The 13,673-nt window shown below is 45.0% G+C and overlaps 4 protein-coding genes across 4 annotated transcripts; 2 read left to right on the forward strand and 2 right to left on the reverse strand.

Moving 5' to 3' along the window:
* Positions 1-3,576: 3,576 nt before the first annotated feature.
* On the forward strand, positions 3,577-5,274 carry BGW36DRAFT_396389 (uncharacterized protein; the record flags this gene model as incomplete). The annotated part of the gene is made up of 4 exons (XM_046218155.1): positions 3,577-3,757; positions 3,917-4,123; positions 4,198-4,470; positions 4,535-5,274. The coding sequence occupies 4 exons, from the start codon at positions 3,577-3,579 to the stop codon at positions 5,272-5,274; spliced, it is 1,401 nt and encodes a 466-aa protein (XP_046073139.1).
* An 865-nt stretch (positions 5,275-6,139) lies between these two features.
* On the forward strand, positions 6,140-7,034 carry BGW36DRAFT_358198 (uncharacterized protein; the record flags this gene model as incomplete). The annotated part of the gene is made up of 3 exons (XM_046213947.1): positions 6,140-6,464; positions 6,509-6,705; positions 6,777-7,034. The coding sequence occupies 3 exons, from the start codon at positions 6,140-6,142 to the stop codon at positions 7,032-7,034; spliced, it is 780 nt and encodes a 259-aa protein (XP_046073140.1).
* Positions 7,035-7,550: 516 nt separating this feature from the next.
* Positions 7,551-10,221, reverse strand: BGW36DRAFT_396390 (C6 transcription factor; the record flags this gene model as incomplete). The annotated part of the gene is made up of 8 exons (XM_046218156.1): positions 7,551-8,068; positions 8,116-8,432; positions 8,485-8,797; positions 8,857-9,330; positions 9,399-9,480; positions 9,538-9,943; positions 10,013-10,083; positions 10,144-10,221. The coding sequence occupies 8 exons, from the start codon at positions 10,219-10,221 to the stop codon at positions 7,551-7,553; spliced, it is 2,259 nt and encodes a 752-aa protein (XP_046073141.1).
* Positions 10,222-12,006: 1,785 nt separating this feature from the next.
* Positions 12,007-13,629, reverse strand: BGW36DRAFT_293235 (uncharacterized protein; the record flags this gene model as incomplete). The annotated part of the gene is made up of 1 exon (XM_046210981.1): positions 12,007-13,629. One exon carries the CDS (start codon positions 13,627-13,629, stop codon positions 12,007-12,009), a length of 1,623 nt encoding a protein of 540 aa, XP_046073142.1.
* Between the last annotated feature and the right edge of the window lie 44 nt (positions 13,630-13,673).

Consider the following 13,673-nt stretch of genomic DNA (forward strand, 5'->3'; position numbering starts at 1 on the left):
AGAAGGAATTCGTAATGGTATTATGTTGAGAAGAGGAGGATGAATCGACATATATGTTATTATTCAGCACTTGGGCGATGTAGGAGACGATGCATCATTCTCATTCTTGCGATAGTCACGCTTGTTCGGTATATCTTACACAGAAATCACAAGCATTATTGGAGGATATTGCGGCGTAGTTGTCCTAACAAGGTTCCCCTCATGGCTGTGCCAACGTACATCATGATCATGCCACCATGCTGAACCCTTATAGGCCTGTTTCGTGCTAAAGAACACCGGGAAGTCATTGAAAGGCTTTCTCTATTTTTTAGTGAAAAACACTAGACCAAGAAATCTCGAACAGCTAAACATTTTTACTGGACTAGAGTAAGTTGACACAATCTGCATTAAACCATTTTTGTAAAAAAAATGATGCTGGTCGGTCTTTGTTGGTAACGCCATTTGAAAGAAGTAAGCCTACAATGCGACTAAATTAGAAGAGGGATATAATATCCAATGATACAGATATGTATACATGTATGTTCAGGGTCCCCCAGTTGATGAGACAGACCAGCAGGGAAACTAAACTAATTATGGCCCATTTAATTTCCGTTTTATATTCCTGAGGGGAGTGACATGGGCCGCATCGGTGCGAAGTAAAACTATTGATTCGTGGGGATGTTATACGCAGAGCAAATCAATGAAGCATTGAACTTCTTATCGCGAGGCTAAGTCCCTCAAATTATCAGCTTTCCAAACACTGTACTTTAATGCAGGTAGAACTGCACAGTCAACCTCACCCCTGCTTTGCGAACCCCACTACCGGCCCTAAAACGAGAGGGGTGACTGTGCCTCATTTCAACATTACCAAACAGAATGGAAGGTTATGGCATAGTTGTGATACCCTTCCTGCACGAGTAATCACATTTTGCGGCGCTGCCCCCAACACCGTAACCGGCGTTACAGCAAATGAATGTCTCGATCGATCCCTGATTTTTTAGTGGGTTCTGGCTCATATCCGGAGAACCCGCTCATTACACACGAAGGGTACACACAAAGGATAGACTTTGATATTGGTAGGAGTGAACTAAGTAGGAAGAAATGGATTGCGTGGGCTCAAATACGACTTATTAATATTTATTTTACGGAAACAAGACGTAGATGCATACGAGTCATAACTAGGAAAGCTCCTTACTATTAAGATCAGTTACATACCCCGAAGGTATCCACGAATATAGGATATATTCATTTATTTATTTATTTGAAGCTCTAATTTTGACTCTGGACTTCAAAAAGAGATGAAAGATTGAATGCTAGTTAATACAGTCATGCTGCTTCCTTGTTGTTCCGCAGCATGGGAGAGCCTTTGCTTGACGTCGAGCTAATGTTGTATCGTGCTTAAAATACTGTAGAATATTGTAGAATACTGTAGCTTACGGTTTCTTACGGTCTCTTACAGTTGCTTACAGTCGCTTTTAGTACTTTTCAGCGTGGTGAAATATCACGTGAGTTTTATTCTTATCTAAAGATCTCTACAAAATCCTGTCATCATTCTATACTATATAAACCGAGATACATCTTGTCTTCATTACAAAATGCCATCAGATACAGACGGAACAGAGTTCCCTCCGGCACAAGCTCTTCTCGAGGTGGGTAATCCTAATATTAGTCAGAAACGAAGCTAACAAATCCACGGACATTGGCTAGACAAAAGAGAACGAGGTCCTTGTGGAAGCACCTATGACATTGGAAGTGTTTAACACCTTCAAGCCTCTTCTTCTTCAATTGATGCGAAACTATGTTGTTCGGAGCTATTCTTACGACGCAGTTGCTGGCTATATCAGTCTGGTCTGCGCCACTCAACGCAACTGATAGAGGACCTTTGGCCGATGTGGGTCCGTAGGATATTTCGTTTTACGGTGATAACATCTGTCGGACTTATGTTGGCGGAAGTGGTTCTAGATCCGCGACAGGATGCTTGTCAGTAGGCTCTAGCGGGACAGAAAGCTTTGAATTTGATTGCAGTAGAAACTTCGGTGTAAGACTTTATCCATAAACTAGTTGTGCTGGAAGCGTTTATGCTGTAGGTGGGTTTGTCAATTGCAACTTAGCTAGGTTCAAGATACAATCATATCAAGGCATTAGTGTTCATTGAAAGTGCCCAATGTGTTTGGGCATTGCTTATTGGATATTGAGTCATTTATTTCGCATCATCATTCACCTACGGACTATCTCAGTACTCAGACATCTATATAATTTAAACAGTCACGTTTAAAACATTAGTGTAGTTGGCTAAGCAATCGACAACCAATAAGTTACAATCATATTCCCCTGCATCATACAATCCTTATACCTGAGTTGCTCAGGTTGAGGCTTGAACTAAAAATTTATCAAATTCAAAGGACTGTTTGTTTACAAATCCAGCTACTATGATTCTCATCTGTGATTATCGTATTATTTCGGCCACAATATGCTAAGCTACAGATTCTCCAAGCCACTCCATGGGAAGGGGCATGGGATCAAGAGGTTAGTCATCCTTTTCTCACAAGCTTTTTCTCTCTAACTGAGTCTTTGGTTCCTTTATCTCTTGTTGTTTTGTAACCCACTCTTGAACACCAGTTGCAGCATTCGCAGGTGAGTTCTTCTGTTCCAAGAGGAATGACAGGATTTAGGCTGGACTGAACTCTAACTCTGGCACGTGGGTGGCAAACTCCTCAGCCAAATTTTCAACTGTACTATCGTTGATATCCCTTTCTGGCTGAAGAAGTCCACTAGGTGTCTTTTTGAAGATGGTGCGAAAAAGGCGAGTGACAATATCTTTGTTGGTGTGTTTAAATGAAACGGTTTTGTCAAACACGACCTGACCAGATGAGGGCTTCATCTAGATAGTTAATATAGTAAGTATATAATTTTCCTGAGAATCAATGTCATCAATAACATTTAAGAAACTGGATAATGATACTCTAAACTAGGATATATCCTTTTGACTTTGGTTTGTATTGATATATTTTTATTTCAAGCCAAACGCATTTAGATCTTCTAGGAAGATGATATAATAAGAAGGCAACTGAAAAAGAATTTACTTAGCCCATCCTTACTCAGGCTTAACAAGTTGAGAATATAAATGTCTAGATCATATAGGTCTATAATAGGAAGACAGAAGCTAAACTTCCCCATTCTAGGAGGCCTATTAATTTAAAAGATATCCTTATTTATAGGAAATTCTGTGGTAGGTATACTACACTTGAACCTGTTCATTAAGGAATTCTTCAATATTAGTTAGAACGCTGCTTTTAACTTCTTTCTCCATTATTACTGTGGAAATATCTCTTATAGGTTTCAGACTAGTTCTTTTTCATTTATCACCCTCCTTGACTGGTACGCTCAGGCCTATGGTGGCAGCTCTGGTGACATACAAGGCTGCGGCTATTGGTGGATATCGGTGTCTAAGATTCCCTCGTCAACTTCTCGGATCGGTGAAAATCGACCGTCGATCTGACAATGATAGAATCGGCCAATAGCAGCTTGCGTATTTTTAATATTAGCCAGATCCTGCCTCCAGGCAACAAGTTATTTCCCTGAGATCCTGGCAAAAATATGATGTGCCTCTTTTTGTGTTTTTGGAAAACCGACCGACGTCTTCAGAGATGGCCGTGCGCGGGATCAGACCTCTATGGCGAAAAGCAATGTTATGGTAAAAGCCAAAGAGTGACTTCTATCTACTTGAAAGTGTATTTGACCTATTACATGCATGTTCATGGCCTTAATTTGTTGGATTGTAAAGTCTTTTACTGCTTGTCATTTTATTGCACTTAATTTTACAACATACAAGTCTCAATTTTTCGGGTTTCTGCTGGCAGAATGACTTTCAAACTTCGATTAATTCATTTATTCGTATTCTTCGCACTTGCGCTGGCGCAGAAAGATCAAACGGCAGACGATACCCTACCAACTTCGGTTTTCGTTCTTCCCCTTGAAAATGATTCAAGAAACTACACATTTGCTCTAAATCTACCGTCTAATTCCGAAGATATTTACTTTCGTCTTTCTGGTCCTGCCGATTACTCTTGGGTTGCCGTCGGAACCGGATCTGAAATGAAAGATTCTCTGATGTTTCTCCTTTATGCGGATGCTGAAGGAACGGGTTCGTGACTTACTTCATATCACCCGAGCCTCCCTCTTCAATACTCAATATTTTGATTGATGTTACTTCTCTAGGTACTACACTCAGTCCTAGGCTGTGTACCGACGAAACCGAGCCCGTCTACTCGTCGTCTCTCGAAGTGGAAACATTGCCTGGAACTGGATTGTCAGGTAACAACATGGTCGTCAACGCTCGCTGCTCAAACTGTCGTACATGGAAAACCGGATCTTTAGACGTGAATAACACCGCGCTCCCATGGATTTATGCTCTTGGGCCAACCGTTGGAGCGACGGCAAAACTTCGGAGTGATTCACTATCCGCTAATCTTGAACGGCATTCATTTTATGGTATGACTCACTGACCTATGAAAACGAAGCTTTTTGGACCGATTATTGATTACGAAACCTGCAGGGCAATTTTTCATGAATATGATCCAGGCAACTGGTGGCGAGAATGGCAGTATCATCTCGACACTAGCTCTCACAGCATCGACCGGCACTGGGAAAGACGGAAGTCCCACAAATGATAGCAATTGGCCGACAATAATCCATGCTATTGCCTTATGCACAACATTCGTCCTTTTAATGCCCGCTGGAGTTGTACAATTGCGTGTTCTACCGGCGAGCGTACGTTGGCACTGGGTGAATCAATCTTTAGCGACAATTTTAGCAGGCATTGGCGGCGTCATTGGTCTGTGGCTTAGCACTATGTTCAACAAATCAAAGCACTACAACTCAGCCCATCAGGTGCTAGGGCTAATTTGCATTATTGCAGTGCTTTTCCAATGGGGGTTTGGATTCTGGCATCATTTTCAATACAAACGTACTGGAAAATCTACTCGATATGGTGTTATTCATCGATACTTAGGTCGCGTTGTTATGGTTCTGGCAATAGTTGTTGGGGGTATAGGCTTGACATGGTGTTATGCGTCTATAGGTGTGGTGGTTTCCTATGCGGTTATCGTTGTGGTCATATCTGGCATTGTCGTCGGATCTGTCATGTGGAAGAAATATGCTTCTTCGCAACATGGTCGAAAGAATAGATCGGGTGAAGAAGCAGCATTCACACCCGACAGACGGATGTACTCTCGTCAAGTCGACTCCGAAACCCCCTTGTACAACTATCCTACACAACATGGTATCGGAGGATAAGGGCCTTCATATTTATTCCTTTATCTCTGTTCAAATATGAAGATAGACGAGTTCTACGATGTGCAAATCAAATCGATATATTTGTTATCGATCAGTCAAAAATCACATGAGCTTCATAAAATTATCGATAACGAAAGATACATTTAAAATCAAACACATCACGCGTAAATTCTCACTCATAACTGGGTAGGAAAGGCTTTCAACGTGTAGTATGTTGCAAATCCCCGACACTTACCACTAAACTCGACAACTTTCTTGCAAACATCCGGAGATAACCCCCAAGGAGCGCAAACTCCCACTACACACTCACCCTCGGCTCCCTTCAATTGATTACATATATGTTTACTCTCTACCTTACTTAAAATGCTGTTGACTACTCAAAAATACACTCAGGAATACTCCTAGGTAGGTTATACCAGCGTACACAAGGATATATTAGGTGTGTTTCTATTCACTGCCTTACTAAAAACCCTGCCGACGCCTACGAATGCTCCTAGATTGATGAGGCAAGCAAGGCAAACTTATAAAGGGATATACTAGATGAATTTGTGCTCAATGCCCTACCTTCTAGCAAGCGCCACGCTTTTGTCGACACCAAGGAAGAAGCCTAGATTGGTTTTAGTTCTTACCAGTCGAGTAAGAAATCAAGAGTCTGGAAATTGCGCTTAAATTAAATATGTAGCTTCTGATTTAGTGGTAATACTTTACAACATTTGAAGGTTAATTGTGCCATCTGGACTTGATATCATGCATACTACGGGCTTGACTGAGACACGAAATTACAAACCAAGTGGTAGTCCTACCCAAGCCTTACCCTATAAATCTCTATCACACCACGCCCATAACTTTTACCATGAGGAAAAACATGAAATGTAGCTATGAGAATATCAGTCATTGTAGTTGTCGGTGCTCTTGGATTCAAGGAGCCAGCGTCGTGTCAGTCTACTTATCATCACAAAACGCAACACAGCACCATATCCGAGCTCTGACTTCCAATCCATTAAGTGATGCTGCTGTGAAGCTAGCAAGCAATCGAAATGTAACCGTCATGAGAGTTGATCTTAATTCTTTTGATAGCATTGTCTCTGCTTTCCAAGACGCTACCTTCATCTTCGCCAATACTGTGGTTCACACTGAAACGTTTCTGAACGAAGGGGCCAAGGAGACACAATTACTCGAAGAAAGACAAGGTCTCAATATTGCCGAAGCAGCATCTAAAATACCATCACTGCAGCATTTGGTCTGGTCTACTCTTCCAGATGCGCTGAGCGTCATGGAAGGAAAATACGTGATCCCGCACATCCAATCCAGAATTCCAGCAGAAAATTCTTGCTCGACGTTAAGAACGGTCTTGCTCAAAAGACGACTTATCTCTATGTTGGCTTGTACGGATCAAATATTGGGAGAGACCCTTACCGCCCGATTTATGTGGTGAGTTGCATCCGATTACACAGATTGTTGATGAATGCGGCGAACATCCCACTTCGGACAAGAATATTTAGAAAGGAGATAAGAGGTATATCATCACTTGGCCATGCTCTTCAAATGCCAATGTCCCATATGGAGACGATAAGGCGGTGAACATTGGCTTGATAGTCAAGGCTATTAAGAACTCTAGAAAGTCCGTTTTGGGGATATCAGAGTACTTGACTAGTACAAGTCTCACATCAAAAATTTCGAGGATATTGAAGGAGAAGGATTATTCTGCGGATGTAGCATTCGTTGAAACAACGTTCGATTCTTATAGAGATCAAGTTTGATACTTTCTTTTGTTTGTCATTATTCAACAAGGGATCCAGGATGATTAGGCTTTACAAATCAGTGACCCTAATTAAATTACCTAGTTAGTGACCTTTGGGCACCACCTATATGCGGTATTACTTGGTGGTAAATATCGCCGACAACATGGAAGTCCCTAAAGGAAGCATTTCTGCTCAACGAAATCAGACTTAACAGGGTAGGCCGTTGAAAATTCATTCATCGAGACAGTTTATGATAAAATGGCATTCAGCATTACAAGTAGATCGAGTATAAAAAATGGATTATAATTTAGGATTGATATACTATCGGACTTCATCAAACAGAAGTTAACTTGAATATATACTGGTCTATAATATGTGCATGCCATGGCAATATGCCATAGGTCGTATGTCCTTTATATTTCTCACTGTACCACCTTCCAAGAATTTCTGGATTCATTGTGGGACTGGAGAAATGCTAAAATGAGTGTCTGCAGGAAGTGGATATCGTCAGGTCGTTTATTAAATCACGTCTGCTCAAGGGACGCTCGCGTTTGTACCTGTCGTCCAGGTAGTCGAATCATATGGCGCTGGTGCCATATTGGCGTTCATGGGCTCAACGTATGAGAATGCATCGTAGACATCAGAGTGGAGTTCGTATCTCATTGAAGAACCATCTTGGTTCAACACCACCCCGGGTGGCATTGGGCCCGTGGGCTGTCGCGGTGTAGCAAGGTCAGGCATGAAAGCGATTTGAGAACCTGGGTCGTATATGGGTAGTTGATGTTGGAACTGTTGATAGTGTAGCAGAGGTGGCGTTGTGGTTGAAGTAGTAGATGGGGCCATAGTAGCCGCCACGATGGGACTAGGCGTCGAAATGGAAGGTTGTTGATGAGGCGATACATTACGACTGGAGGGATCCTGGGATGGGGGTGACTGATTTTGGGAGTGGATATGTGATGGGGATAGATTCTGGCTTGGAGGTATTGGAATCGGTATGTCTACCTGCAGCTTCTGGAGTTCTTGGTAGATTAGAGTAAGGCCAGTCGTAATTACTACATGAATTAGCAAATATTTCCAGTATATTAGACAGAAAACATACCGTGGTTTGCTCTCTTTACTCTCTCTAGGGCAAAAACGCAAAATTTGACCTTTTCTACAGTACCTGCAGCAGCATACTTGAGTGCTTTGATCTCCAGCAAAAAGATCGACACTGCGGTATACAAGCTGTATGCTAGAGAAAGAACAACATGGCTGTCTCCAAAAGTGCGTCGATACAAATCAAACAAAGCGCAGATGCTTGTGGCTGAACACATACATTGCACAAGGTGATTCATGTCCGGACGGGTACCGTTTGTAGCCAATTTGCCGCATAAAATCGGGCGATGTAAAAGAATATTTACAGTGTGGTATAAACAACTACAGACGTACATTAGCAAAATGAAGACTCTTATAATGAGAACAAACATACTTCAATGTCACAATATGACTTGGCGGGCTATAAGGGGGAAGTTCATTTGCGACCAACCGCAGAAAGTCGGGCAATTCATCCCACCACTGACTTAGATGCCTTTCCTGCTGTGCGATGCAATTTCTGACTTCAATCTCCGTTGTTTGTCGAAGAGGATCGTAGATATGAATGAGAATCTGGTTAAGTATCTCTGACAATGCACACATCTTTACAAAACACGACGTCGAATGGGCCGGCATTGGTGGATACTGAGCGCCCTGAGGAAATGTGACTCCATGCGGATACCAAATTTCGCTCTCCGCAGTATCGTCAACTATCACATGTCAGGATTTGTGAACTTGATACAAAAGTTTGGGGTGGATATCCACTCACGTAACACTCGTGGCGGGCTCACTCGGGAGTTTTGAATGGCAGGCGATCGACCGAAATACAAACATATGAGTTTGTCCCAGAAATAACAACTCCAGAACAGTCGATTGCGGATTTCAATATCTTCGTCAGTGAAAGGAACAGACCGAGAATATTTCCGGCTATCGATCGATATACCCAAATCTTCCACCAGTCGAAATGCCATGCCACTGTAAAGCCAGGCTTGAGCCCGATTTCCTCGGCCACATTCTTGTGCACTTAACAGGAGCAGAGTTTGTACAGTTGGAATCTTTGGATAGCCGCTCCTCAGAGTTTCGAAGGTACCTGTAACAGCGGCTTGAAAGAACTTTGCGCCGCCGTCGAACGATTCAAGCAAAGGTTGGACTTTAGTGTCTCGCATACACCAGCGCACTGAGTGCGATAAAAGCGCGTTTAGTAGAATATCTGAATAGTAAGGACCTGACGCTTTCATGTCACCTAGTGAGACGTGTAAGCTACATTCCAATTATACATATATATGGACCAAAAATGATGCCACAACTCACGAGTAAAAGCAGGTCGGTAGACGAAGTTGAAAAGAGGTTGAATCCAGCACCAATGAAAGTCAAGCAGATACTGAAATGGCTCCTACGGCGATCGTAAGTGATTCTGCAACAGGGCATAACTCAATCAGGCCGCGCTTACTGGGATCCCAGAGAGTTGTTCGATTGCTCGCTCGTGCCAGGCATTATTCATGAGCCGCTCCTTCCGAGCCTCGAGTTCTGAAGTAAGATGTGATGATGACGCTGTCTCGTTGACTGTGTCGCTGGGCAGCAGATGGAAAAGACTGGTTGGTCCATGGAACGAGACGCGCCCGTCTTGCTCTATCGTCAGTCCTTCAAATTCGCTGGAGAGCTCTAACGCCAAGGCTCCCTCGTCTTGTTCTGGAGTCTGTTCAGTGCTGCTTGAATATTCGGCCGGAGATCCACGGGGACTAGGCTTTGATGTCTTGTCGCTGTCGCTTGCTCGCTCTTCTTGTGTCTTTGCCAATTTTTCCTCCAACTCAGCAATCCGGGTCTCCAGGGTCTTGGTATACGATAAAGTCGGCGCTCTACACGGTACAGTATCAACAGGACCGTTCAAAGGAGATGACGTTCATACGACGACGACGGGAACTCACAGGCTGTAGACGCAGACATCCCCCCGAGCAGCGCATCGGGAACATGTTGGACTGGCACCATTACATTTTACCTAACGAAACACGCGGTCAATGCGACAGCACAGCTATGCATACACCGAACAGACACTAACCTTGCGCTTGCGACAAGCCTCGCAGGAGAATGCGCTCTTCCGTAGAACAGTCGACGGTTTGGAGGAGGATTCGGGCATATCGGCGCCGAAGAGCTGCGAAACTGCGGCAAGTGGGCGCCCGCAGACCTCAACTGCGATCAATTGTTTCAATTGTCGACAAGCCGGCCTGCCATGTGGCAGCCCGTCCAAGTTGTTGCGTCAATTCGCTCTACCGTACGTTTAGGGAATCTCAAGGATCGTGCTATATAATATTGTGGTCGCTGGGCTTTCAGCTGTTGAGAAAATTGCCTCCCAGCCGTGGGGCTCTCCGTGACTCACTCTGTGCGGGGATAGCGACAAGAATACCACGCACCAGATCAATCGCTCTCTCTCCGTTGTCGCTGCCACTTGCTTAATATATAAGAGAACGGAAGGCGGGCAGAAAGTTCACCACGGTCCAGGGTATAGATTATAGCCATGTGACGAAAGGCAGGAGGGTTTCAGATTGAGATACAATTCTGCTCAGGTATCCGCATCCCTATTTCCGATAGACCGGTGTTAAATAATCTCGTGCTTGCGATGCAACAAACGCGCCACATACGCTAGCCTGCCGGGCCGGAGAGACGATACAAGACGATGATGGTCGAAGTTTAAATTCCGCAATTGGGCTGAGAACTGCGCTTGACCTGGTTGGATACGCTTTTGGGAGTCGATTTTTCGGACGATCGGCAGGCAATCTTCTTGGACGTACCGTTGCCTGATGTCGCAACGAGAATTCGTTCGCTAGCGGCTTCTTATCGACATGGTTCTTATCCCAGTTTCTGGACAATCTTAAAGATGAGACAGGACTTATTCGAGCATTCGAGACTGCAACAGGCTGCCACGGCTTGGTACTACACGCGTATTCTGCTTCAACCTTGAACAATCGAATACATACTGACGAACATGAACCTAAGCCCCCCTTTTTCCAGGACCCTGGGCCTGACGTGGATCTTCAGCTGAAGGTTGTGAGCTTTGAGGGAATCTTCCGACCCACTTAGGATAGCGAGTCTGAAACCTCAGCCTTTTCCTGCGCCGGAGGGGGGAATGCTACCATGGGCTAGGGACGCCGAGACGTGACGCACTTGAACCTTATCACGACCAGGTCCAATTGAATAGTCCGTAGTGTGTGGAACTTGACTTGGCTCGGCCGACAGTCAAAACTCGGTAGTCGATGACGCATTTCTACGGACGTCGCGGACCCGTATCAAGGGCGCCAAAGTCTTAGGGTGCAAACTGCAAAGCGTATGAGTGACATTCGGCAATTGATGGTCGCGCAAACGGCCGACCCTGGCGGACGTTGCCTTTCTGGAAGATTGCCTACTTTCGACTAGTGTCCGCCAAACATGAAAAAATGGCTCGAAGACCGATTCGTTCGTGCGCCTTGCCAAGTTGCATGCTACGAGGCCCACTGCTCAATCGTTGGTTCATGCAAACTGATCAGTATCAGGTCGGAATCCCAAAAGAAGTACCCAAGGATAAGTTCTCAACCGAACCCTGTGAAAAGGCAGGCAGGCCACATATCTATTAATTCCTGGTGCGGAACAAGTTGTTACATTGTCCACGCCACATGGTTCCGTTGCGTTAAACCTTCCCCTGGGCGCTAACCTGTCTTTATTCGCCGACAGGGAAAGACTATGGAGCCCTGGCGTGAGCTAATTTGATTGAGCTAATTTGATTCTTGGGAGATCTCTAAAATTACCATTATACCCTGCGTAGTAGGTATGTGTCTGCATTATGACTATAATCTATTAATACATTGAAGTATATACACTAGTTCTACAAGGCGCAGCGATAGAGGGTCCCGCAGTTATTGGCCAGACCGATCTCGGAGCATTTCGCTAATCACAGGAAATTCTTTTCCAGCTGTACCAACATTGGATAGACGTCTTCGATTTGCATCTTCACGGAGCGTTTGTTTGTCACAGATAAATCTGCGCCAACGCCAGTGAGAAGGCTGTGGAGTTTTGCTACTCCCTCGTCATCGCTACTTTTCAGTTGACCATCGATGTCGAGTTCGATGCTGTTATCAGCTAGGTTCTTTTGGCCCAGCACAAAAATGAAATTGTATTTCAATTTTTTGGCGCGCGCGACCTTCTTGCCCAACGAGTCAGTGCTGTTGTCGATATCAACGAGAAATGTTGGATCGGTAGAAGCTAGAGGTGCGGGCGGTTGGACGGAATCTCCCAAACCCAATGTTGGTAGTAGTGCGCGGAAGCCAGCTAACTTTGCTGCTGCCCGTTCAGCCAGTTGAGACACATCATCGCTCTGGTGCACGGTAAGTATTATGCATTGTCGAGGTGAAAGCCAAAACGGCCAGCGCCCGGCGTAACGTTCGATTAGGATAGCAAGGAAGCGCTCCAACGATCCGAATACTGCCCGGTGGATCATGACAGGCGTAGCCTTTCCGGGGCTCTGCGCATCAAATTCCTCCTCCCCTTCTCCTACTTGATACTCAAGCCCAAAGCGCTGTGGAAGATTGAGATCTAGTTGGATTGTTGATAATTGGTAATATTTGCCGTTCGAGTCTTGCAGTTGGATATCAATCTTCGGCCCGTAAAATGCACCGTCACCCTCATTGAGTTCCCACACACGGCCACTTTTTTCGAGAGCATCGCGCAGCTGCGCCTCCGCGCTATCCCATAGTTCCAGACTCCCGATGTAGTCTTTCTCGGGGCGAGTAGATAGAAGGAGACGATACGTGCCCAGCCTAAACGTTTTCATAACCATATCAACAAACCCCAGTGCCAGAGAGATTTCTTGTTTTATTTGTTGAGGCCGGCAGAATATATGCCCATCGTCCTGATGAAACCGTCGGACTCGTGTCAATCCACTGAGAGATCCGGAAATCTCATTGCGATGCAGAGGGCTGAAATCCGCATAGCGGACGGGGAGTTGACGGTATGAGTGTTTTTGTGATTTGAAAAGCAGGCAATGTCCAGGACAATTCATTGGTTTTAGGCCATACGATTCATCCTCGCCTATCTCTCCTTCAGTCTCGCCGGTAGCGCCACGACCGCGTACCTCGTACATGTCCTCCTTGTAATTTTGCCAGTGACCAGATACCTCCCAGAGCGACTTTTTGTATATATTTGGCGTGAGAACTTCTTTAAATCCATATTGTCGATATTGCGCGCGGAGGAAGTCGATCAGTTTGTTCACGAGATGCGTGCCATTCGGCAGGAACAACGGCGATCCGGGGCTGTATGTCGACGCGGTGAAGAGCTCTTGCTCAGTGCCTAGCACTCTATGGTCTGCAACGACGGTGCTCGGGTTCCCAGTCACCGAGGAATTGCTGGCGTTCCGCCGGGATAAGGATGAATTCACGGAGACATCAGAGACTTCCGGTCGTCTCACGGGGCCTGCGTGGCAGGAACAGTATCGAACAGAGCATCTACCCAGGACTCGCCGTGGCAGAACGCCCGTGAAGAGCTGTTGCCTGTAGCCGAAGAAGCCTGGTGAGCGCATTGCGCGTGTCGGGAGGTGGTTTTGCTGCAGTCACGATGGCCTGC

This window comes from Talaromyces proteolyticus, assembly GCF_021365285.1.
Source record: "Talaromyces proteolyticus strain PMI_201 chromosome Unknown BGW36scaffold_5, whole genome shotgun sequence".
Lineage (NCBI taxonomy): Eukaryota > Fungi > Ascomycota > Eurotiomycetes > Eurotiales > Trichocomaceae > Talaromyces > Talaromyces proteolyticus.